Source organism: Falco biarmicus, chromosome 2 (assembly GCF_023638135.1).
Source record: "Falco biarmicus isolate bFalBia1 chromosome 2, bFalBia1.pri, whole genome shotgun sequence".
NCBI lineage: Eukaryota > Metazoa > Chordata > Aves > Falconiformes > Falconidae > Falco > Falco biarmicus.
This window is the reverse complement of record NC_079289.1, coordinates 82,625,962-82,651,851: the sequence shown is the minus strand read 5'-3', so window position 1 is coordinate 82,651,851 and position 25,890 is coordinate 82,625,962. Positions and strand designations below refer to the sequence as shown.

At 48.3% G+C, this 25,890-nt stretch overlaps 1 protein-coding gene across 13 annotated transcripts; it reads left to right on the top strand.

Moving 5' to 3' along the window:
• NYX (nyctalopin) lies at positions 1–25,890 on the top strand. Of its 13 annotated transcripts, none has more exons than XM_056326961.1 (4): positions 1–2,479; positions 11,976–12,046; positions 19,417–19,740; positions 23,095–25,890. In XM_056326961.1, the coding sequence occupies exons 3-4, from the start codon at positions 19,644–19,646 to the stop codon at positions 24,492–24,494; spliced, it is 1,497 nt and encodes a 498-aa protein (XP_056182936.1). In that variant the 5' UTR covers positions 1–2,479; positions 11,976–12,046; positions 19,417–19,643; the 3' UTR covers positions 24,495–25,890. The 13 variants fall into 13 exon arrangements, with proteins under 13 accessions (XP_056182936.1, XP_056182934.1, XP_056182946.1 ...); XM_056326959.1 differs by lacking the exon at positions 1–2,479 and adding an exon at positions 7,717–11,700; XM_056326971.1 differs by lacking the exon at positions 1–2,479 and adding an exon at positions 7,720–11,700 and having other exon boundaries at positions 19,690–19,740.

Below are 25,890 nucleotides of genomic sequence, written 5' to 3'. Positions count from 1 at the left end.
GCCTCATTAATGGTCTTGCAAAGCACTTTTCCAAGCTCGGAGGAGACAGCTGAGGCAGTATTTCCAAAGCATCCTGGCTCTTGGTGTACCTCCACTGCAGTTTGCTTGAAAGGAAAGTTTCCTGCTGATGCTAAGTGGGAAGAAAGTTAGTTCAGGAGTTCTCACCTCTTCTGATTCGGTGTTCACTTTGGGCGGTTGAGGATAGTGCTTTGTCTGCTGCTTTGTGGGGCTTAGGTGAAGGATGGGTCTTTTAAGTCTTGAAGGCTCGGTGGCTAGTAGTAGTTCTGTTACTTGCTGCTGTAAATGAGGCTTTTAGTGGGTCTAACACCAGTCAGAGGGAACTATATTTTATTGAATGAAAAACAGAACAACTCAGCCTTGCTGCGGTAAGCTGTGGCGTAAGCTTTGCGCTGTGATGTCAGTAGCAAAGTGGGAATGGGGTTAAAGCTTTGGATCTTCCTGCTTTAAAGATGTGGGAAGAGCGTAACAGATCACAGTCTGCATCCTGATCTGTGAGGCTGTGTGCTGTGGGGGTTAGGAACGGCGGAGACGCTAGCTTGTGGGGGAGGTAGGAGAGAGCAGCTGTGCATGTTGGCACTGGTGCAAGCTGGCTGCTGACGCGCGCAGGCTGGCAGGGAGATATGCTGGATCAGCTTTGTGGGTAGAGAAAATGTCCTGGATTAGTTAGTGCTGGCAAGAGCCGAAGTGAGAAAAACACTGTGAGACTGAAGCGGTGGATGTGAGTCTTTCCTGGGCTTTCCATGCAGTGCTTCCCAGAGTCCCCCCTGCTTACAAGCTACTTACCATGTTTTTACTTTGAAATTCTTTATATATCACTGAATTGATCCTCTCTTGCTACAGAAATATCTTACTTTCCTTCCCAATATGGAGGTTATTTAGCCATTTAACTTGTGGGTGGCTGGTGTTACCCTTCATTCCTGTTGTCCTTCCTGAAAGTCAGATTCACGTTCCCTCGTGCTGGGAGGTGAGGGAAGGCTTGTGGCTGTCGGGTGACACCTTCCCCTCAGCTTGATTTAACTTGTGGTGCTGCCCTCAGAAGTAGGTCTGGAGCAGGTTGTGCTTTTCCCTTTCTCCCAGCGGAAAATTCCCACTATGTCACTGTTCCACTGAGGGGTCCTTGGAGTGCTGACCTCAAATAGTGCTGGGCATGGGAGAGCAAGCAAAGCAGCAGCTAAAATGAAGGTGTTGATGGGTTTGATTTCTGTTCTTGTATTTTGTGTCACCAGTGACTTTCAGAGCACATTTTCAAGCATGTTGGGCAGCTTGCCTGTAGGATAATATTACAGTATTAATAAAGGAGCAGGCAGGAATCAAAAATGTCCAGGTTTTTCCAGCTCAAACTGGAAAAGAAGCAGATAGAGAGTAAGGAAATAGTGATTTCAGTGCAGTAGAGAAGGCTGTCGGGCTTAAAGGGTGATTGATGGTTGGCAAGAGCCATTATGAGCGGATACAGTGTCAGAACATTTCCATCCCTTGAAGTTGCTTCAAGTCTCCACAGCCCAGCTGGTACCAGATGCATGTTTGCATTGTGAAGTGCCAGTAAACCAGGCTAGAGAAGAGCGAGGCTTGTCCTAGCTGACTTAAATAATGTAAAATTACTATCCTTTAGTGGGAAGCACTAAAAATCCCAGAGATAGTACTCAAGCCCCTTTCATGTGATGAGAAATTCAATTTCTAACCCAGTATAACCAATAGTGAGATTAGTTTATGCTTTGAGTTCTAACATTAATCTTTAATTTAGCTCAGTGCCTCTTCATCTAGCTGAGAGATCTCGGTATCTCCTGACTGTGCTGTTTTGATCAAGGATGTTGTTCTTCAAGAGCTGTAAACCCCCTCACCGCCTCACAATACAAGGTCTGTCGTCCTAGACAGAGACCTGTATTTACTTGCATGAACAGGCCTGCTAGTAAAGATACTTGCTGTAAGTAGATCTTCCTTTTAAAGGCAGGGCATGTGTGTGGTAGGATTGGGAAGCATTTTCCTACCCTCCCTTTTAGGCAGTTGTCTCCCACGTGCACTCTGGTGCCTTGGGCAGCAGCTGCTGCTGGTCACATGAAAGCTCCTCTGCAGAGCCCCACGCCATGGCCAGGGTCGCAGACAACCCTCTGGTGTTTCTGTTTAGCCCACTGCTCGGAGAACTGAGCCTGTTTGATCGTGATGACTTGCAGATGGCAGAGTGCATGTGCCATTAGTTTTGGAACTGGTAGAAGTCTTTCCTTTTTAACTGGTGATAATTCAGTTTGCCTGGGACAAGGATTTTGGAGCTTCAAATACAACCTTTCTTCTGTTCCGTTCCAGCTTTCGTGTTTTGGTGTATAGTCATGTGTCACGTGCATTACGGCTGCTCATGTGTTCCTGTGTATTTTGATGACTGAGGCAAGCTCAGAGGAAATCCGAGGCCCCTGAGCACACAGGGGTGCAAGGCAGAGGACTGCACAGGCCCTTACCTTGTTCCCAGGTACTTTGATTTTAACACTGCAGGACTCTTGCCTAAACTCTTTCTGGATCGTCTTCTTATACCTTATTGCACCTTGTCAGCTGTGGGATATGTCTCTATTACTTCCTTTACCCAAATGGGATCGTCCCTCTGGAGGGTTTCATGGTGTGGCAGTGCACATGCCAGTCACCTCTAGCAATGGACTCGTGGGATAACGCAAAACCTGTGTGGGAGCACAGATCCCACCTGTGATATCCTGTAGCCTTTTGCCCCATGTTTGTATAACATCTAGCAGAGTAGCCTCTTAGCTGAATTGCTGTGCAAATACTTAAGATTACTCATGAGAGTAGGGAAGACTAACTCCATACAGACTGATGTTAACGAGAACTTCTTGGGGAAGATGCTTCCTAGCGGTCTGCTAGGTCTGCTTTTCTTCTGATCTCTTCAAAGGATCACCTGTGGGCTTTGAGAGTGTGGTTGGGAAACTGTAGTCAGATGTTACAGACCTCATTTGATCAAATTCCTGTCGGGGGGAATAAACAAGCAGTGTTGTATGTTTTGCTTTAGGAAGTTCAGAGATTAGCTAAGTCTGTGTTTTAAACCTCCTTCATAAACAGACTCCAGCTGTGACAGTCCTGGGATCTGTAACCTCTTGCTCCAAGCTGCAGTGCCAAAATAGAAACAGGCTTTTTCCTGGACATGCTTTGTCCTGAGATGATCCCTCAGTTTGTGAATGTGTTCTGACTTGGCAAAAACCAGTCATTTAAAATATTCAGCGTGACAGCTGTGAAACTGTACACACCATGGTCTGGTGACTGACCGGAGGAGTAATAAATGCCCTCTGCAGAATGACACAGAATGACACAGTCAACACTGGCGTCAGTTCTGGCAGCTCCAGCCTTGCTGGTTTGTGAACACATCACCCCTCGTCTTTTCTAGCTGAGCGATGGAGATGCAGCTTTTCCCATGAATTAGAGAAGCAGGAGATGCAAGACAAAAAGCAAAGGCCGTGTAAAATCTATCAGCAGCCTGGGAAGGCGTTGGTGTTTGCATTGCAGCGTTCTATGTGCAAAGTTAAAATAGGATACGTCTACTATGTGTAGCTTTACAGGGGCAGAGTGCTCCAGTGACCTTCCTAAGCTGTAAACTTCAGATTTGGTTATGGTGTCCGTTTACAGGTAAAGAGCCAAATATTTGGGCTGCAAGGGCGCTTTTTTTTTTTTTTTTTTTTTTTTTTTTTCTGTTCATTCCATTTGCATAAATCTCTATATGCGGCATTCCTCTTGATGGAAAAGAAAGGCCAGCACTTACAACAAACCCTGTGATAGTGCGTTTATGACACTACTAGTTAGACAGGTGAATAACAGTATTTGGAGGAAATTTCTGTAAGCTTCTTGTTAGTTACCGTAGATAGTTCTGTGCTGTAGAATTACGTGTCATTTGTCAAAGTGGAAATCGCTGCTGTGCCCCCAGTTTAAGCTCATATACAGCACTGCAGATATTATGCCAGGCAGGATGGCTGGGTTCTAATGATGCCCCTTTGCTCCTTCTCTTCATTAGAGATGCTTACCTGCAACTTTCACTTATCCTTTCATGTGGAGTAAGTCCCAGGTGGAAACATTGAGTTTTCCAGGCTTATCAGTGGATTAAAGTGGGCAAGAAAGTAAAAAACCCAGTCCTTTCTTTTTAGTTAACTTATTTTATATGAAGGAACTCTGAAGTGTTTCTTTTCCTCCCCAAATGGGGAATGTCAGATAGACTGTTTCGTGCCTTTCCTCTCTTTAAGAATACAGCATGGGAGGTCTCCGAAGTATAAAATTGCTTTTCCTTAATCAAAAAGACAGGTCTTGAAGCTTTAATAGAGATGTGTTTTCTTCTCAATAGTTCTCAAACATTTGCGCTACATTGGATTTAATGATGCAGGAGTTTTAAAGGGGCTGAATAAATGACTGCTTTTGCTTTTCATCAGCTGACATGTTGGTGATATAGCCTCTGTTAGAGACCTTTCAGGAAAAAACAGCATTAAAACCAGACTGAATTTACTGTGTTTAAAAAACAGCAGTGGAAAAACATGCCTCAAATACATAAATGTTACTGTTACAACACAAAAATGTCAAATGTGCATGAGGTCTCTTGTGTTCTTGGAGACCTTGGTTATATTCGGTAAATATATTCAGTTACTAGTGGTAACTTGGAAGACACTTAAGTGTGGGGAAGAGAAGGAGGGATAGCTAAACAGAAGGCTGACAAGGGGTGCAGCTGTGCAAGCATGCGTTCCGTTAGCTGGCTGAAGCTGCGGCGCAGCAGCTGAGGGATGAACTAGAGCTCTGGTATGTCACTGCACAGTTTGTTCTTTCTGATTTATGAATCCCACGCTTTGAGTACCTTTGCTTTGCGGTGTTAATGGCTTCAGTACCCAGGGAGTGTGTGCGGATCTTAATCAGGCACTGGTATATCATCTCTGTCAATCATCAGGCAGCAACAATATGCAAATGTTATCCCAAATCTGGGTTCTTCACCTGGTGTGCAAGAGGTGGCCCATGCACAAGAGTTGAGATACTTGTTTATTGCATGTCTGTGCAGAGGTGGGTGCTAAATCCGTAAAGCTAGCAGCCCTCTTAACACATAGTAAAACTTTTTATACGGTTGGAACAATTATTTATAAATACATTTTGCCGCACGTGATTCTCGTTGGTTCTTAGGAGCCTTGTCTTCATTTAGAGGTAGAGTGTTCTTTCTTTTTGCCTCACCTGTCCTCTGTGGAGGGGGCTTTGTCAGTACGGGGCTTTCTTTGCTCGAGGATGGGTCTTTTAGTGTGCTGATGAGGATAGTTCATACATAGTTCAAGTAATTTTTTGTTTGGTCTCATTAACCACTTGGTTCTCCTTGAGCTTATCTTGTTAATTCTTAGCCTGACCTATTTATGATGTCTATTCCTTCTCCCAAGGCCATGTCTTGTTAAATATTTGTAAGGGTTGATTAACATCCTCTGTTTTCCAAACTCTTTCTTGTTTTTCGTTACAGATATTTACATATTTCTTTTTTAAAGTGAATAATTCTTATATCACAAACACACTGCCACACTCTCACTCGCTTGCAGAGATTTTTGCTTTGCAAAATGTAAAGCCAGTGCCTTGTCACTTCGTCTTCCAAACTGGACCCTAAGGAGAGTTGTTAATAACTAGTAAGGACACAGATAGCTCATACTTGCTTTACAGTTAGATCAAGCTTATGGTGCATTACCATGCGAATGTTACAACCTGTATTTCCAGCACAGTCACTCAGCTCTCGTGCACAGGTGCTGGAGAAGGAAAATCATGCCGAAAATAAATAAAACAATATGCTTACATTAACTGCAAATACATCACATCTTGTTTATTACATACAACTCTTCTTAGGCAGCTCTTCCCACCCCATTAATAAAATGTCCATGAGGTTTCAAAGTATAAAGCTCAGCAGTTGCTGATGCAAAATGACAACAGCAGAAAGATGATGGTTTACACCACTCACAGATCAAGTCTGAAGGCTTTATTTACATGCTGCAAGACTGCACAAGGCTTTCTCTAGTTTGGTACATGGGAAATCTGGCAGTGAAATCAGTTGTTATGAAATTAAAAAGCATTCTAAAGACTTAAGGCATTAAGTGCTCTTCGCGTGCTGCTGTATTACATTCATAAAATACCCAAGCCTCGCCCTAATGGGCTGTAACGAACTCTTGCTGAAAAATATATCAAAATAAAACTACTGATGGTCTGGGAGAATGCCTTTCAGGTTCCTCGTAAAGACTTCATACCAATTAGCAAAGCTAGTCCCAGAGAGCACCTAACAGGCTTTATGCTAGACCTTACAGATGCTGGAACAGGACTTTGTTTTTTACAATACCAGTATTTACACTGACTTATGGGCTCGAGTGATAGGGAACGCGAGATTTGCAGTGAAAGCAAGGCAAATGATATCGTTTAGAAGGGCAGTAACAAAATTATTACTACCAAGAAAGTGGGAAGTCAGAGCTGTGTGGGCTGAGTTCTGTCCTTATTTGGCTTTGGGGAATTATGTGATTTTATTCTATGACTCAGAGTTGTTTTTACAGCATTTGCGTCACCCTGAGAAGTTGAATCTGCCTAAGACCCAGCATGTTCCAGGAGAGAATATTTTGTTCTGTAATGTGAACTCACTAACAGATACTGACAGCCTTCATGTTTTGCTTTTTTTATTATTATTGTCATTCAGGCATAAACTGCAAAATGTCGCAGAGCTATCAGGTTGTGTTACCACAACAACTACATGCAGTATCAGGAAAATCTTAACACTTGGAAAATGATTTTACAAATTGGCAACAGTGAATTCCATTTCTTGTTTGTCTCCTTCGGCCTCTGTTCACATGTGGAAAAAACACAGCCTGTGCATGAAGTAGATAATGTAGCCCCCCTCGGCTGCACCTGGATCTGACCATATTATTTCACTTGCAGAACCTCACTCATTATAGGTACCGCAAATTAGTCACCGCCCTGAAGTGTAAATGCTTGTGTTTTTCCATCCAGGAGGGTTGTTGGAGGATTTGGCACATAATGCTGTAAGGAGATGGCAGAACTGAAAGTAGGTAAGCTCAGTCAGTGTTTGAAGATGCAGCAAATCCAAGCAAATCCAAATTTAAGTCTTTGAAGGCTGGATCACAAATGCTGCAGCCCTGTGATGCAAAGTGCTGATCCAAGATTGGCTCACTCTGCTTGTTCAGATGTGTTCAAGTATTTCTGAGAAGTTATTTTTGTGCTGGCAGGCTTTATGAGAGATCAGGTGGTGTCTGCCCATGTGGCTCTGCATTTCTACAAGGCTGGAGATCATTTCTCTTCCTGCAGCTGGCACAGAGCTGTTCTAAAAGCATGATGCTGACATAAACACTGCTCTGGCTAATTGGATAGAAAAGAGGTTGCATGCCCGCACCCAGTATGGACCATGTTGATGGCACTGTGCAGACTGGCTTTTATTAACGGCCGTGGAAGAGCCTCAACCTCCCATCCATTGTTCAGGATCGAGTAACAGCTCGGACATAACAGAGATCCCAAGAAAAATGAGTCTTTTCTTGTTCCAAGTGCCTTGCATATGTGCGAGGTAGGGACGCTCACCTTTTAGTTCCCGTCTTTGCTGGAGAGCGCTGGCACTGGACTTTGACTCTGGTTCACTGCGTTGCTTGTTTGGCACGGAGCTCAGGCAGGAGGGTGCGTCATGAACCTGTGAGCCATTCTGTAAAGGAAACTTCCTTCTCTCTCACCTACTAATATTTTTTAATTTTTTTTTTTTTTACAATTGCATTTTTCCAGTGGTCTGCTTTTGGCTTTTGCTTTACATTTGCTTAGGTTTTGTCAAGAAAAAATGCTGAAGCTGAGTAAGGTGCAGTCATCTCAGACTGCAGCCTGGGAATGAGAGGCACTGTACTAATCTGCTCTCTGTCTCTCCTCTTATGTCCAGAGGAGAAGAAAATGAAGCCAACACGATTATCAGATAGCTTATTAACTGAATCCCATCAGAACTGGTCACTCTGCAAATTCTTGGTGATTTAATTCTCCCATTTAATTAATTTCTCCCCTAGAAATGATTAGTTCACATTAGAGGTGAATTACCTGTTGATTTTCCATTTGATAATTAGTGCTCTTCTAGGCCCTGGTTAAGCTTTCTTGCCCTATGTCAGATTTGTTCAAAAGCAGACACTTAAAGTCTTTTGATTTGGGCTTCTGTTAATCTTGCCATTTCCCATTATACGTATGGGAAGACATGCTGCCTTGTAGTCAAGGCAGGGGTCTAATAATGCCAAAGGGGCCTCCTGGAGAGGTGCTTCCCTCCCCGTCTCTGCTGTGGACTTCCCATGTACCTGGGAGAGACGAAAGACAAGAAAACCCACCCCAAAATTAATTACAGTGCAAACCTTCGACCTTTGCAGCTTCTGCTCTGCTGGTGCCCAAAGTCTCTGAGCCTTGACTTTTTATCTGCATGTTTGTCAGGCGTGGGGCCAGGGTTTGCAGCAGCAAGGGCTGCCTGCAAGGGCTTTCATGGTAGATGGGGGAATTTTGGGGGGGTCTGGTCTCTCCTCCTGAGGCAGCTTCTGTGTTTTATCTACAAATCGGTTCAATGCAAAATGCAGAAGCTGTCCAGGAAACAGAAGGCAATGCTTCCCCCTACACTGCTCCCCTTCCCCCCTCCCCCAGATATATTTGCAATTCTCAGTCTCCTCTTTCAGTATGTCTCTGCCAGACAGAAGCCTGCTGGCATTATTTATTAATTTTGCTGTACAGTGTCATGGTTTCAACAGGAGGGGGGGATAGTCCCCTTTTGATCCGTGCTGGCCCATAGCTTCTGTTGGCAGAGCACTTCTTTAGGAAAGAGGGTAGTGTGGGTTTGGCTCTCCCCATGTGATGGAAAGCAGAGAACCTGCGGCTGCTATTTGTCAGGCAAATGCTCAAAAATTTGCTGGTTGTACAAGTCTGGGTGATGTTGCTCGTGTTAACGATTGCTGCGTGCCGCAGAGCACAGATTGTCCCTGCACACTCCCAGGGGAGTGGTGACAAATGCTCTCTTCAGCCTCTCCAGGGACAGAGGTGGCAGTGCTTGCCGGAAAGGCTGCCCTCGCCTCCAGTGGCTGCAGGGCTGGGCTCTGTACGTGAAATAAGGTGGAGTGCAAGGTCAGTGAGCAATGCCCCGGTGACACCCGATAGGGTGTGTTTGGCTGGCTGGTCATGCACAGGCATGATGGAGGAAAGGCTAATGCCTGGCAGAATTTTTTATAGAAATAGGCATGTTTAATGCTTGAATAAATACAATGTTTAGATCTCCCTCAGCTGCTGCCTAAGCCTCAAGTCTCCCAAAACACTTCTGTTCCTTGGTGGATTAGAGACAGAGGCTCAGAGCCTCAAGGGTATTTCAGCATCTGTGCTGCTGACATCCCCTGGCTAACCCTTAATCCTTTTTAGGTCTCTCAAGTGTGAAAGGAGTCACCTAAACACAGGTGCTATTGCCTGGCACAGCCCCAGAGCTGCAGGGGGGTGCCTTGGACAAGTTGTGTTCCAATCTCGACTTTGCTGGCACAAGCCAACCTCACCGTACCGTGTTACTGCCCTGGATGCCCATCCTGTTCCCCTGTGAACGTCACTACCGTTTGAGTCGGGAGGGACCTGTGTGTGCTGCTGTTTTCCACAACCTGTGACGGGGCTCAGTCCTGTAGCCCATCAGTTGGAGACCTTCAGGCAACATGCAGCCAACTGGTGGCACTGGTAGGGTCTCTCAGACCCGATGGAATGCTCTGTCAAAGGCACCTACTGAGCATCTACCCAAAATAGTAGGCTGAGGGTGTTGCAGCTTAGTGCTTTCATTCATCGGTTCCACGGTCTGCTCTTTGCAATTTTGAAGTTGCACCACTAAATATCATAGTGGCAGCCCCAAGCAGCGGTTTTCCCTATCCCATTTACGGGGAAGGCAAGCTTTTCTGTTACACTGGTGAGCCCACTGCTCTGGTAGGAGAGAGAGATTGTGGATGGGCTGTCACTTGAGTGCACCAGAGTGGCTGCTGCAAATGCTCAGTGAGTGCCAAGGAGAGAGAGGATGTGTCCTGAATGCCCTGGAGGTGCTGCTGGGCGCTGGGGTAACGGGAGGCGCAGCCCCGCACGGCCAGGCACGCTGCCTCTTCCCTGTCCCATGCCCTCATGTGCCAGATGTGTAGCCCCAGCACAACCCGGTAAGTCTTAGAGGAAAATTGTGAAAGTGCTGTCTAAATCAAAGGGAAGTAATAACCATAGTGAGAAATTCTTGGCAGAAGACAGTTTTGTCGAGGGCTGCGGTGTCTTGCAGCGCCCTGGTGTGATTTATTTTTAATGCTGAACGTCTAGCCCTTCGTTGCATTTCCCACAGCTCAGCCTGATCAATGTACTGCAGCCTCTCCTTCCCGCTGCCTCGTACACATGGTGTTTACCACCTCGTTTATTTTCTGTTTACCATATACAAGGAAAGCAGATACTCTCTACTCTCTGTTATAACTCGCATCAGGCATGGTAGCTCAAACAACTTGTAACACACTTGTTGCTAAAGCACAGCTGTTGTAGCACAGCTTTTCTGACAAGTGCAAAGAGGGTTTTCCCCGCCTGTTTGCAGCCTCCCGCAAACCCGATGCAACCTGCACAGCGTCCCTCGATGCAACCTAGAAATCGTTACGGGATTTGCAGGCAGCTATCAAGCTAGCAGTAGAGCTTTCTCTTCATGTTGCCAGTTGCTAGGCTTGGGATTCAGCACCGATCCTGTCTGAGAGGGTAGTGTCCACCCTGCTGCAGAGGAGCTATTTCCTCTGTCGCTGTCGATTTGGTGTCTCAGAAAATGCTGTCGCATCCTGTCTCCCTCAGGTACCCGTGTAGCTGGTAGGAAACAAAGCCTTTCGCATGAGCAGAAGTGCTGTACTTCTGCAACGCATAAATACACCGTCAGTGTGGGGGATTTGCTGTGTTTGCCCGTGACGTGGCCACAGGGGCTTTTTTGGTGATGCCCAGGATTGACATGCAGGAAGAGGTGTCAGCAGCCCCTAAAATCACAGGCAGGGAATGAGTGAGAAGCAGAATATGCAGGCTTAAATGTGTGCTTATCTACAGCAGTGGCTGTTCCCCTCCCACCCCCAAGCTCTGCTAGCTTCAATCATCTTAGACCTGTGCAAAAACTATACATACATCAGGTGGTGGATGTTTGAGTAGCTGCATTACTGGAGCTGGAGAATCTGAACACCTTGCAAATGGACTTGGCGGAGGCCTGGAGAAAGCAGTGTGGCAGATGGCTGCTGTGGGCTGCACTGGCTGCTCACAGCGACTGCTCTGTCTCCCCTCTGGTGCGCCCCAGAGTGATGCTGGGTTTCTCACCAGAGTTTCTCATGCTCCAGGTTTGGGCTCCCTGAGTTTCTTTGTCCTTTACCCGTGACACATCCTTTCTTAGTAGTCCAACACATGCTGTTCAAGTGTGCTGTATGATGTGGGGAAGCTTTTACTCACACAGCTGTGGGGAGGAGCCCTGGCGACTTTCTTGTACCCCTTTCCTTTGCTAGGAGGGGGGCATGGGAAGGAGGTCTTGACCATAATGAACAGTTTTTAGTAAGTTCTGTCACTGTGTTTTCAGTCCAGTCCTCGAACTGATCTGGGACTGATTATTTGCTGAATGCACTGCCATTATGTGCTCAGGAGGGCATGATAAGTTCATTTAACACATCTTCCAGATCATCTGTAAGTGTATGCTGCTTTAACCTCCTGTTTAGTGTGCTGGTTTTTATGTTGTTGAAGTTTATTCCTGATCTGCTGATTGGCTGCTTTCCTATCTGTCAGCATCTTTGACAGAAAACAGAATTATCCTTTTAGATCTATTACCAGGTAATTATAGTGGCTTGGCGTGAGGGAGTGCTCCTTGTTACTTGGCATTCAGAAGTGTTAGGCAGGCAGGGGAAAGTACCATGGCAAATAGAGCAAAAATCACATTTCAGCCCAGTTATACCTCCCCCCAGATTCTCCCCGAGTATCTGACCTGGCTAGAGAGAAGGCTCCTGACAGAAATGCCCGAGTTAAGTGGAAACAGGTAAGTGATGAACTGCCCCGAATGTTGACGCTATACAGTGGGGAGAAGGTGGCACTGATCCTGTCGTGGAGGTGGGAGAGATAAATCACCAGGAGGTAAACAAACTGTCTGGTGAGGCCTGGGAGGGCTGTTGGCTTGGATAATATGTTGCTTGTTGTGTGTTTAGTGCAGAAAGGCTGCTTCAAAAGGTGTTTACGGTGCCGCGTTTAAGTTTATTGTGCATTGCCCATACATGGTTGTGGAGGCAGCTTTAAGATTAATTGGCTCACTAGCCACCGAGGGGGAATTAAGCGGAGCTCACTGCAATGTATCCTTGCCTTCGTGTGTGTACTGTGCAGCCTTCCCATTAGATTACAAAGAACTGCAGGTAGTCACTGCCTTGGGCAGCAGTCTGCAGAGAGCACGGCATGAGGACTTTAAGGAGGAGACAAGCTGCTGTCTTTTTATTACACAGGATAGAAAAGATCCTGCAGATGCCGAAGGGCTGGGGCAGAGCAGCTCCCCAGCTGCTAGCAGCCCGAACCCTCGCGGGGCTCCCCTGCTCTGCATGCCCACACCACTGGTACCCATGCACCGGCTTCAGCAGGGAGGGCAGGCTGGCTGGCGTGGGTGCTGCCAGCCTTGACTTTCCCGGTCTGCCAGTGTGACATGCAAGCAGCAGCTGCCCGCTCGGCCACACACTGGGCACGAGCCGTGATGCAGTGCGGCACACAGCCAAGCACTGCTTGAAGGCAGAAGTGAGGGCAGAGCTTTCCGTACCCTGCAAAGACAGAGGCTTCACCAGCAGCGGTTTGTCCCTGAAATGAGACGCTCGTACATGGCCAGCCAGTTTTTCATTGAGGCCAAGAGTCACAGTGCAGATGGGGGGGATGTAGATTCAAGTTCCACTTCAGCTTTAGTTAATACAGATCTGAGCCCAGCTTCCCTCTCCCTCCCCAAGGCTCCTCTGGGCATTGTGGGGAGTCACCCAGTAACCCCAGTGATGTTGTTTTTCAGCATTGCACCCATACGCATGTGTTGCAATGGGAAGCAGGAGCTCGATGCCATGGCAGGTGCCTGGCCCTTCGCTGCAGAGCAGCCCATGCTGCTCCTTTCTCACTGAAGTGTCACTGTGTGATTAGCATGTGTGAGACATGAAACCACATCCACAGAGTGGGTCAGGAGAGATCTCATGTAAAAGCCAGTGGCCTGGACAGTCTTGGAGAGGCTCTCTGACCTGCCCTTGTCAGGCAGGGGGAGGATTTGACCTTGACAGAGCTACATTCCGTTCCCTGGGCTTCTTGTTCCTTTGCATGGGGTCTACGTGATATCTAACTGGGCCATTGTCAGAGGTTTGGGCTGACAGACAAAAACACTGGCCTGTGGTTTGCTGTGCACGGCATCTGCTTCAGTCTCCCTACCCTAGAGTGTGCTGTTCCCTTTCAGAAGATGCTCCTGCTTGCAGCTGCAGGCTCCTGGGCCTCCGCCCCTGCTGCACAGCTTGGCCATCGTGCAGCAGCTGGGCTGGGGCTTCACATCTGGTGCCCAGCTTGACCCTCTTCTCTTTCTGCCGCTTCACTGGCTTCACTTCCTTACCCTCCCCGTGGGTAAGCGGCGTTTTGGTGGCTATTTCTTGCTGCGTGCTGCCGCTGGCTGCCTTGTCTCATCTCTGCTTCCTCCTGCCATGGACCAGGTGGTGAAGGGTCCCCCAGAGTGACTCCTGCAGGTAGCCTGCAGCCAGCCCAGCCCTGCCGTGAGGAAGCCTTTGGGCTGGGTTTGGCCATCGTGACGTGTCCAGCACTGTCTGTGCTCTCAGTCCGTAGGCAGGTGTTTGTCAGGAAACTGTCCCCACTCGGACCCACTGTATGATGGCAGCCTGCTGCTGGGCAGCGTGTGCCCGCGCTGCCGTGGGGACACAGCTTGTGGGGGGGGGAGCGGGGCAGCTGCCGGTGTGAAGCAGCTGCAGGGCTGCAGTGTTCCACACACAAACCCAGGCCGGCAGGGTGAACATAAAACCAGGCGATGGGCTGTTCTTTGGTCACGTCTTGCCAGGGAAGCTGGTCAAGGCTTGGACAGTTTTACGGACACTGAGCAAACCTGGACCCTTGGCAGAGGCTGCTGATGGGATTGAGGGGACAAAATTGGTCTCTGGGGTGAGGTGGGTTTATTTCTGAAGGGCAGGAGGCATTTTGACAGCCTGAAGGCACTGTCGCTGGCGTCAGTCCTCCTTGCTGAGGGTACACTGGGAGCAGGACACCATGGGGAGCACCACAGCGACTCTGCCTTCCAAGGGGGTTCTCGAGGTGGCGTGGATCTTCTCCAGCTGGAATGGGACCAGCAGAATGCAGCCTGATGAGGGCACAGCACACCAGCCTGAGGGGGCTGGGCAGGCTGAGATGGGGCTACAACACGGGGCAGAGGGCCATCAACAACAGGCAAGCTGCATTGCCCAGGCTGGGCAGAGACCCACAGCCCTGGGCTGGGCTAAAATGGAACCTCCGGGCCCTAGGGCTGGGGTGGGGGAAGGCCCCAGCGGAGACCCCTCATATAACACCTACAGGTACCCCCAGGACCCTGGAGCTTAATGCCTGAGCAAAGTCCAGGGGTCTCAGCCCAGACAAAAATGAAACCCTTGCCTGCAGAAGAAAGGCTGTCCTCTCTTCTGATCAATGGAAAGGTGCTTAGGTCCTTGCTCTTGAAGTCCTGACGGGCTCCACAGCTGCTTCTAAGTCTCCTGAAAGCAGCAACATCATGCATGTACCAAGCACTGTTTCTGGCGATTACTCAGGCTGTGCCAAGTTGCAAATCCCAGCACAGCCATGCTGGTCCACCCAGTCTGCTCGCAGCACAGCAGTCTCCACCGCAGAGGACACCTCCTCCCTGCCCCAAACCCACGCCATCCGGAGCTGTGCACGCATGGCATGGCTGGCTGGGTGACCACCCTACATGCAACCCCGGTCCCATGGAGCAGAGCCGACAGCAGGAGCCCCATCAAGAAATGCTGAGGCAGCTACTTCAAAGGTCACCCCAGTGGTGATGTGCACAGGAAAGGGTCAGAAGTGCGGCACAGCTGCTGCTGTGAGAAGAGGGGAAGTATGCACTGAGCTGCGGCTGCTATTACAGAAGTTCAGGAAACCAAAGCCTGGGGTGGGCGGAGGGGCTTGGGTGCTCTGCGGCTCAGGGCCCTCCCCCCCCTGCACTAGTCCCATGAATGCAAGCAGCAGTTGGAGATAAATAACAGGAATGAAGCTGCTCAGCCACTGGAATCAGGCAAGCAGCTCTGCCTCCACTGCTCTGGGGAGGGCAGTGTTTGGATGGACACATCTGGATGTGCAATGCCTGGGATCCAGCTAACCCAGCACTGGTTCTAACGGTGTGGGGGTGTCCCCAGAGCTGCATGCCCTCAGCTCTCTTGTCATCCTCTGTCAATGACAATGGGCCCTGCTGAGGCCCATGATGGCACCCACAGGTAGGTGGCCAAAGTGGGTATGATGAGACCTCTCTCACCTTCAGTTAGGTGAGATGGGTCCCACCATCTGTTTTTAGCCAACCTTTGAAAATAAAGGGAATATTTTAAGCTGTAGCTGAACCACTGCAAGAAGTGAGCCCCAGTGGTCAATTTAAATCACATCAATATGTATCAGAGAGAGGAGCTACTTTCAGATCCTTAACCCACCATCACAGGAAATGCCCCTGGCCATGAAGAAGTGGGTTTTTAGAAGCAATCTTAAACTAAATCTGCACAGGCTTGCCCTGTGAGGTGGGCTTGCCCTCGCTGCCAGCTTGTGAAGCTGTGCCAAGGCTTATGTCCCCAGCACATACCCCTGGAGCAGATCAGGCTCCTCCAGTCAGGGCTGAATTCTCCAAATTCTTTTGGTGAAAGATGAGATATAAGATTTTTTTTTTCCAGTGGTAGCGTAGCTCTGCTGCTTTCTGGGTTTGGCTCCACTGCTAGGTTGACCTCAGGCTTCTCTGAGTTCCCAGAGATTAAAAAGAGCAGGACAGGTCATGAGGAAGAGCCCTTAGTGGCAAAAACATTAACAGCGTAGAGCTTCAGTAGCAAGGTCTGTAGCTTCCGAGTCTACTTTCAGCCCAGCAGCCACGAAGCTTCCCAGCACTCAGCCTTAACCAGCTGTGAGTCATGCTCTGAAAAATGTTGAGGTGTGGTTTAAAGCCCAAGTTTGTTTCTTTTAAAGATAAATGCTGGTCTCCTTTATATACCCTCTGGTGTTTTAGTTTTTTCTACCCGAGATGACTAGAAACTTCTCCTTACCAGGCCTCTTTCTCACCTTGGCACGGCCGTTCAAAATCAAAGGTTATCAGGAAATGAATGAGGCTTCGCAAGAGCTGGCAAATGTTCATGGGTGGCACTGTGTGGCCAGCTCGGTGCTCCTGCGGTGCTCTGCTGAAGCTGCTTGCAGGGCGATGCTCCTCGACCACCCGGCTGCCTGCAGAGGGAGACTTTCCTGGAAATTGTGACCTCAGCGTGTCTCCCACCCCCGGTCCCCACAGCCTCCCCCCTTGCAGGGGCTGAGATGCTCATATGTTCTCTGTGCTGTGGTCTGGAGGTGCACGAGGCTCCTGCCCATAAATGATGCACAGAAATAGACCGCCTTGGAGCTCCTGCTGCTGCTGCTGGCCAGGCAGCTGCTCCAGCTGTGCCAGCACAGGTTGGCTGGTAAGGCTGTAGGTGGGAGGGCTTGTGATGGGGCAGGACAAGGGCTATTATCAGGGGTCCTCAAACCACGGCCCACGGGCCAGATACAGCCCCCCAGGGTCCTCAGTCCGGCCCCCGGTATTTACAGAACCCCCACACACACCCCTGCCGGGGGTTGGGGGGGAAACCAAGCAGCCGCAGATGACTGCCTGCCACTGCATCCGCACGCCGGCCCCCTGGTTAAAAAGTTTGAGGACCCCTGAGCTATTTCAACCTTTCCTACCTCCAGCCACAGTAAGAAAGGCCAGACTAGGGCTGAGCTTCATCACCAGGCCAGCTGTGGCCAGCAAGCTGTACACGTAGGACACGGATGGCAGAGATGCTCTCAGAAGCTCCTGCAGGAGCTAACAATACCTGCATTTCTCCACGGCGAGGTGGCACATTGCAGTAGCTCTCCAAGAGGTGTTCCCTGCCAGCCTTCCTCCAGCTTCTGCCAGAGCCTGCTTTGCAACATTGCTAACGATGTCATGGCTGCTGATTTTGCAATAGGCACCAGCTGCCACTGTCCCCCCACCCCTGAAAACAACTGCTGAGGTGCATACAGCTCTCAGTTTAATAAGCCCCCCCCCCCATCCCACCCACCTGTTTTACATAGCAGAGGTTCCTTGTGCCATTCTCAGGGGATGTGTTTTGCCAGATCCCACAGTCTGCCCCTCTGGAGGAGGTGGCTCTGCAGATCGTCCCACCCCCACCAGTCCCTTACTGTGCACATGGAAGAAGAGCAACGAGGCACAGGAGAGCCCCAGAGGCTCAGCAGCAGTCTGGTTGGTGCCTTGGTGCGGATCAGCCCCTCCTCATTTCCAATGAGCAGATTTAATATTGCTGTGCAAACCAAGCAGCAGGTCTAGTCCCTGGGGAGCTGCCGACTGATCACACACCAAATTGTCCCTGAGTCCCATGCACCCACCTTGCTCACTGCCTCTGCCCCTTGTCTACAGCATGTGTACACCTGGGGAGAGACAAGATTTCTGCTACCACTGTTAGGGCTCTGGTAAATGTTGGGGAAAAAGGAGCTGGCAATAGCGCTTTCCCATCCTCCCCCCTATTCTTCTTCATGGCCAAAAGGCCAGTGTTCTGGTTTCTGTGATCAGACAGGTTGTGGCTTCCTGGTATTCCTATGGGAACCAGGACCTTCAGGGGAAAAGTCAGCTACCCCGGTGCTGGTGCACACCTGGCCAGTGCCACTTCTGTCCCCACAAGATCTCTATCAGCTTTAGCTCTGGTGGAGGCTGCAACATGCCTGTGTGTGCCTTTGCCAATCTCTTTCCTCCTCTGTGCAAAGCAGTGTGGTGCAAAGCACAGATGTGCAAAGCTGGGGGGTCGGTACCACAAGGTGGTGGGGAAAGGTATTCTTCAGGTAAAATCAGTGCTATGTGGGTCACCCCCTTCCTTCCAGCCTGCCTCCCAGCACCAGGCTGCTTACACGCTGTTTAGACAAATACAAATTCCCTGCGGTGCCAGCCAGATGCCTTAAAACTGGGGGAAAGCCAAAACAAAATAAACCTGATGTAGCTGGGTACTTTAATTTGCACGAAGAGCTGAGCATCAGCAGGCTGTTTCCCAGCTGAATCTTTCCTGCTGTAACAAGCATAAATTCATCAGGTATTCCATTTCCTGAAAAAAATAAACAGCAGAATAATTCACTTAGAAATAAAAAGTAGAGCTATTTTTCCCTCTGACATGGTGAATGCAATTACCTAAGGCATGGGAGGCTGAGATAACTCACTTATTCAGCCCCCACTCTCCAAAGAAACCATCATCATTCTGTCAGAAAAGGCTTTAAAACCCGATTCACATCCTGAATGCTAAAACATCACCACATACAGAACCTGTCCTTATGATTTCCACACAACAGCTGCAGCACCACAGGCAAACCGCTCTCCTAGACAGGGCAGAGTTCAATATAACCAGGGCAATACAGACCATGCAAGCTCCCTCTGCCTGTGGACCCTTCTTCTGGTGCTGTTGGCATCTCCTTGTCTTTCAGGAGCAATCCTCAGCAAAGCAAAGCAAACCACACCGGCGTCCTGTTAGCAGCGTGTGAACCACACTGGGGCTGGGAAAGCATGCATGAAAGAAAAGAGGCCCAAGCTGCGTCTGTTCAGAGAGCTCAGCGAAGGGAAACTGTAAGCCCGTGCTTGCCCCACACTATAATCCTATTTAGGTTGCACCCTGCACTCCCACCTCCTCTGCCATTATATAATGGGGAGTGGAATAATGACTTTCAGCAATGCTGTTCAAGTGGCAGCGGTCCAACTCTGGACTGTATTTTTTTTAATGGAGTGGGGGGAGAGTAGGTTGGCAGAGGGGAGAAAGCATCAGTTTGGTTTGTCTGCAATCCCTGTTTTGCTCTGGGAGCTTTAGAGGACAGACACATTCTTCCATCTCCGCTAATCCTCCTCTGATACAGAGGATTTTCCTGCCATTAAATGATAGCTTGTGAGAAAAAAATGCCAACTTTTCAGAGACTGACTCGTATGGCTAATGGCAGCCCCATGAGCAGGAGGGAAGACACAGCCACTGCCTGGCTAGGTAAGCAATATGTTTAGATGATTTCTGATGGGAATTTTAGTTTTGACTGTTTGATGCTAGGCTGGTTATGCTCCCCTTACCAGTACCTATTTCCTGGGGAGATAGGCAGTCTCTTACTACTGGTGATCTGCTTCCACCTCAGGTGATAGGAGCCTGCTCTTGGCACAGCTGGTGGGAAGGATGCGGGTGAGCTCCTGAAAAGAGTAACACAGAGCTGCAGGATTCCCTGAGAAGGTCAGTGGTAGAAGAAAGATGCTCACCAGGAAGGTGCTGGGGACTTCTTCAGTTTGAAAGTGTGTGGGAGAGGAGCTTTTTCGCTCATCTTCATTTCTAAACATAGAACTTACTGTGGGAAAATGATTCAGGGAAATGACAGAGGATGAAACCTGTCTCTGTTCTTCCTGTGTGCTCTTAGATCTCTCAAATTTGCTTGCCAGACCTGAAATGCCACTAGCGAATAATCAAGGTAATGTTTGCCATCATTTTAAATGGTGAGTATACTCTTATTCTGCATTACCCAGTAATGGATTAGACAGTTTGGAGAGGTGTAGGTTAAATACTCAATTATTGCAGTCATTGTCTCTCTACCCTCCTAAAAACTCAGCAAATATTTTTTCCAGTCTCTCACTTTTCCTTTTAAATACTGAATTACTGTAGTACTTAAAAGAACAAAAGAGATCCTCCCTGGGTGGAATTTTGTTTATTCTCACAAATATTGTTGACTTTACTGGTATATTTCACCCTTTTTCTTGAACACATACCTCATTTGAGCACCCTCTGTGTGAATGAGTTGGAAGCATCTTCCAGCTGCTGCCCTGTCTGCTGCTACAGTGTTAAAAGCAAAGAACATCCTTCTGGGGGAAGGGGAAGGAGTAAGCAGTGAGGAAGGGGAGGTGGGGATGTTTCAGACCATGTTGGTCAGAGGAGATATGGCCAACCGAGGAGATCTGAACAGCAGCTCTCCCGAGGGTTTGGTGGGGTTCACATGGAGGATTTTTTTCTGACTTCCTTTGCAAGAGAAGGAGGGAGAATTGCCACAAAGACTTCGGTGCTGAGGGGCTCCTCTGGGCTCCTGTTGCCAGGGGAATGTTTTCTCATTGGATGGTCCTCAAGTCCTTGCTTTCCATGTACTGCATGAAGCAAAGAGATACACTTATAAACAAAGATCTCAGAGGTATGCTGTGAAATGCCACTAGCAGAAGACCCAGATTTGGTAACTGAAAAACCTTTGTGTATAAGGAAAACAGTCTGGATATGGCTTGGGTACAGACGTTTCCTTTATCCAGTGATAAGAGAACAGGCAGGGAGGGGGAGGAGGCGATTTGGTTATCAGTGTTCTCATTCCTCCACTGCACACAGTGTCTGCAGCTGCTGGGGGCAGTCTGCTCTGAAGGCCAGAGATGTGACTGACCTTTGAGTAGCTGTAGCTAAACACTGAACTTGCTTGGGACAGTCTTACATACAGGACAGCCTATGCACATATGCCCCCCTGGATGCCACCCTGAGCCCATGCAAAGCTCTCATTCCAGAAGGAACACTTGCATCCATCATTTTCCAGCCAGCCACCTGTGGTCAGACATTTGGGAACAGGCAAATCCTTAATCTGTCTGGCCCTCAGTTTACGTAACTGCCTAACAAAAACAACATATGCCCCCGTATGCAAGCAACAGTGTGGAGTGGTGCAAATGGTAGCAAATGAGGCAGCTCCCAGGCAGCCTACGCGAAGAAAGAGCAACCTGAGGCAGGCGTGTTGTCCCCCTGTCTTGTCCTTAGGCTCCTCACCTGTTGTCTACCCAGGGCCCTGGCTGAAGGGGAGTTTTCTTTAGCTGTGGCTGTTAGATGAAGGCTCAGGAAAAAAAAAGAACATACAATCAAACAAACAAAATGACAACCTGTCTGAAATACTTTCCACCAGAGTCCTTCACTGTCATTTTTCCTTGAAGGGATGCTGTTTTGCTAATTCTCTGGTCACGATAGTGTGGCCATGCTTGATGGGACCTGCATTTCGATATTGAGGCTACAGCTGAAGTCCTTCTGGGATGCTCTCTGCACATATCTAAATCCCTCTTCTACAAGTGATGATGGGGTTGGTTCAGACAGAACCAGGCTAGGCAGCTCTGGGTTGATGTTCTGTTAATCGGGACCTGTCCAGCAAACCTGAAAGTTTTGCAAGTCTTCTGCTTGAACAAGCCGCAGGCAGCTTAAATTCATAAATACAGTACTGTGCATATTGAGTTTAAAAAGGATGGAGAAAGGGCAGAGCAATTGCAGTGCAAACTGTAGTTTGGTCTGTACACTGAAGCCTTAGGGGCTGAAAAAAATCAAAGCTTGACACTGGCTGAAGATGATGCTTCCTGGCATATCACCTCACAAATCTGTCTTAATAAAAATGTCCATTGGGAATATAGCTGTAGTTAGCAGTTGCTGTACTGCTAACCAGCAGGGAGAGGCAGCCCAGTTGCTGGGATCTCCGCTCTCCAGTCAGTCTGCAGGAGTGTGGGGGAAAGTCTGTTCCTTGGCCTTTGGGGCCAGACATACACACGCAGCAGCAATGTGATCCCAGCAATTCTGTAATAAAGGTGGCTGTTCGTGTGTCTGTTGGTATCTCACATCTTTTTGAAAAAAAATTAGAAGGATTATGCCTGTGTGGGAGCCAATAAACTGCAGCAGAAAACCCAGTCAGTAACAATACCACATTTTCCTGCTAGTGACTGTATGGAGAGTTTGCTGGTGCAGCTGCTCATTTTGTTGAGTGGCAGGTAGGATGTGCCTTTGAGAGCAATTACAAAATGAGCTCTGCCTTCAGTTCTTCCTCTCTAATGAGTTTATTTTGCAGATGTCTGGCTGACTGAATGTTTTTTCCCTGCAAAAATGCCTGTCCATGGAGGCTGATGTCTCCCGTTCCTTTTGTTCTTCTCTGATTTCTCCCCAAGAGCTTTCTCCTTGTCTTCCTTGTTGTACATCCACCTGCATGGGACTACATTGAAAAGAAACCACAATAGCCACATACCTTCCATGTCAGGCTGATAAAAGGACAAAGTGGCTGCTCCCATCAAGCATAAGGCACTATGATGACTGTCTTGAGAATTGGCAAAACAGTAAAAAGTCATGAAGAAAGTAGTTGAACAATATCCCTTAATTTGTTTTTTCCTCATGCATAGTGGGAATATGTTTTTAAACACTGTACTGTACCCTTAGGAGCTGATAATTCCCCTTGTAGTGTTGCACCAGCTCATGGCTCTGGTGGACAAATATTAGGTTGAATGAACAACAAAAAGGAAGAAGCAAAAAGCATGACTTTGACGTGCTCCAGGCAACTAACTAATCTCCCCTGCTGGCTGTTGGACTAGAACATACTGCCCTCCCCTCTTCCCCACCCAGAAATACTGCAATCCATCCAAGCTGGCCTTCAAAACATCTCTGCCTACTCCCTGGTCAAACCGTGTCCCCATTAGCTTGCAGAAAGACCAGTCACAGAGACACTGAGAAATACGTAAGTCTAGGTGAGTTCCCCTCTTGGGGAAAGAAATTAATCAGAGATGACGTTCTAGATGACATTATATATCTATATATCTGTATCTATATCTACACACACGCCTTCTCAGAGGGTTTAAAAACTCCAGCAGATTTTTAGGAGTCTTGCATGAGAGCTCCTTGGTCAAAACTGGCATACAAATAGCAGGTAGTAATTAGCTTGGCTAGAAGCGAGGCAAAGGCAGCGTAATTTCTTTTTCCTGTTGTGGCTAATATATTTGCTAACGATGCATCCCAATTCTCTCCTTGCGTGCCTCCATGGGGATGGCACGTTCCTCTCCGACAGTGATCCTTTGGGTCCCCCACGTCCAGGCGGTGTGGGCCTGCGTGCGGTCCTGCCCTGCCAACTGCGTGTGCACCCAGGAACGGAGCTGCTCCGTCCTCTGCGATCGTGTCGGCCTGGGGCAGATCCCTAGCGAGTTCCCTTGTGAAGCCTCCTCTATCAACCTGGACAAGAACAGCATCAAGTTCCTCTCTGAGAGGGCCTTTGGGACTTTGCCTTCCCTCAAATCCCTGTCGCTCAACCACAACAATATCTCCTTCATCACCCCGGGGGCTTTCAAGGGGCTGCCCAGCTTGACCGAGCTGAAGATGGCCCACAACGAGTACATTCGCTATCTCCACACACGGACTTTCACTGCCCTGAGACGGCTGGTGAAGCTGGACCTGGCAGACTGCAACCTTTTCAACATCCCAGACAGGATCTTCATCGAGCTGCCTGCTCTGCAGGAGCTCTTCTGCTTCCAGAACAACTTCCGGAGGATCCCAGGGGCCATCAGGGGCATGGAGAACCTGACCCACGTTTACCTGGAGAGAAACAGGATTGAAGCCGTAGCCTACAACTCCCTGCAGGGACTGACAAAGCTGAAATACCTGAATCTGCAGGACAACAGGATAAATGTCGTTCATGAGCGAGCTTTTCAGGGCTGCCAGAAGATGGAGTACCTGTACCTGAATGACAACTTGATTAGTGAGCTTCCAGAAAACTCCTTCGATGGCTTGAGGTGCCTGAAGATGCTCAACCTGGGGGGGAATTTTCTCAGGAACGTTTCCAACACGTGGTTCGGGGACCTGGGGGAGCTGGAGGTCCTCTACCTGGACCGCAACAGGATCAACTACATCGAGGAGGGGGCTTTTGAAAACCTCACCAGCCTTGTCGCATTGCACTTGAACAGCAACAACCTGACGACCTTGCCCTTTTCTGTCTTCCAGCCGGTGTACTTCCTCGGGCAGCTGTACCTCTTCCGCAACCCCTGGGAGTGCGACTGCCGCATCGAGTGGCTGAAGGAGTGGATGGAGAATTACAGGCTTGTCAGGGATATCCCCTGTGCCTCCCCCTCCTCTGTAGCTGGGATTGACCTCATGGATGTGCTCTATGAGAGATCGCCAGAAGGTTACTGTCTTGACCCAGTGGAGGTTAACATCACGTCTGAAGGCCCGACCCCAAGTGGAGAGCCTTGGTCTACCACCGAGAGCAAGTTCAACAGCCTTATCTCCAAACTCTTGCTCCAGATGGGCCTTCCCGAAGAGGTGTCAAACACCACTGAAGGCTACAGTAACACCACACAGCTGGACGGACTAACTGATGGGGTTTCTTCTGGGGTGGGGGAAGACAGTATCGAGGCCATCTCCTTCTCTTTTTACTTCCCAGCACTTTTTACAGTGATTGTTTTGAAATGCAAATAGTCCAAGGGCTGCAAGGAGCATGGGTCCTACTTAAGCATTTAGTCCCTGTACCTACTTAGTCATTAGGGAGAAGTTCGTATCATGGGTCTCCAATACATAACTGGCTCCAGAACCCCCTGCTTGGGTTGGTTGGATCTGGCTCTAGGGAGATGGTGGGATCAGGTTCAAGGCTGCATCCCACTCTGGGTAAGAAACCTGCCCTGCAGGGTCTCAGAGCCTCCTGGACACTCAGAGCTGTGTGGAAGGTGAGCAATGAAGGAATAGCAGTAAAGGCTGAATTTCTCAGAGACGTGTGATGTCCCCTGCTGGGAACAGTGGGAAGAGGGATCTGTACGGATGGCGGTGTGGTGCTGTTTATTCCATTGGGCCAACTCCAGCTGAGTCAACCACCCACTTTATGAAAGCAAGACGAGGCAGCAAAACTGGACCCCCTCCTCATATCCTGACAGACACCCGCATCCACGGCAAGTGCTGCTGAACACTGGTGAACTACTTCTCGTTTCCACCAGCGTGTGCTGGGAGAGCGGGGCTGTGCTGGGCAGCATCCAGGGATGCAACACTAGTCCTCATGAACAAGAGAACAGCATCTGGGCCAGCACCTGCCCCAGGCGGGTCTGGGACGGGCACAGTGTTTTGGCCATGACTACAGGCAGGATTTTGATCCTTTCTCTGGCACAGGTACAGAAGAACCAGATGGACCCATGTTTGTCAAAACATTCTCCTCTGAGGCAAAGATATTTAAACTTAACAGCTTACTTATTAACATTGTTTCAATGTATTTTTTTTAATTAATATATTGTTTCAAGGAATATATTGTTTTTATTTGTAGATTATTTCATGGCATGGCAGCAGGGGCAGAACATGGTAATGACAAACGCAACCAGGCCCTACTAAATATTTTGTATTTCCACCACTAATGTGTATCACATAGCCTCTCATATTATGCCATACCAACTTTGCTGTCATTTTCTTTTATATGGCATCTTACATGTTTTATCTTTGAAATCTTCATTGAATGCTGCTAATATGTCCAGACAGAATTACAGAATTATCATGTTTTATGATTCAGAGCATGTTAATAAAATAATTTGATATTTTTCTCACAAAAATAAACTAACTGATGAAAACCAGGTGTTTGTTTTTTTTTTTTTGAGATTCTTGAATTACTCTGGTAAGGTTTTTTGTAGGCTACTCAAATGGGCGCACATGAATGTCCTTTTTATGGTGTAGAGCAAATGGCAAGCTATTTCAGCATAAAGAATAGACACTAACTTAGAATATGATTGTGCTTACATTTGTATTAAGTAGCAATGATTTTAAAAAAATAAGTGACTACATAGAAATACGCTTCTGTGATATTTTAACTATATTAAATAATTACACATGGCTTATCATA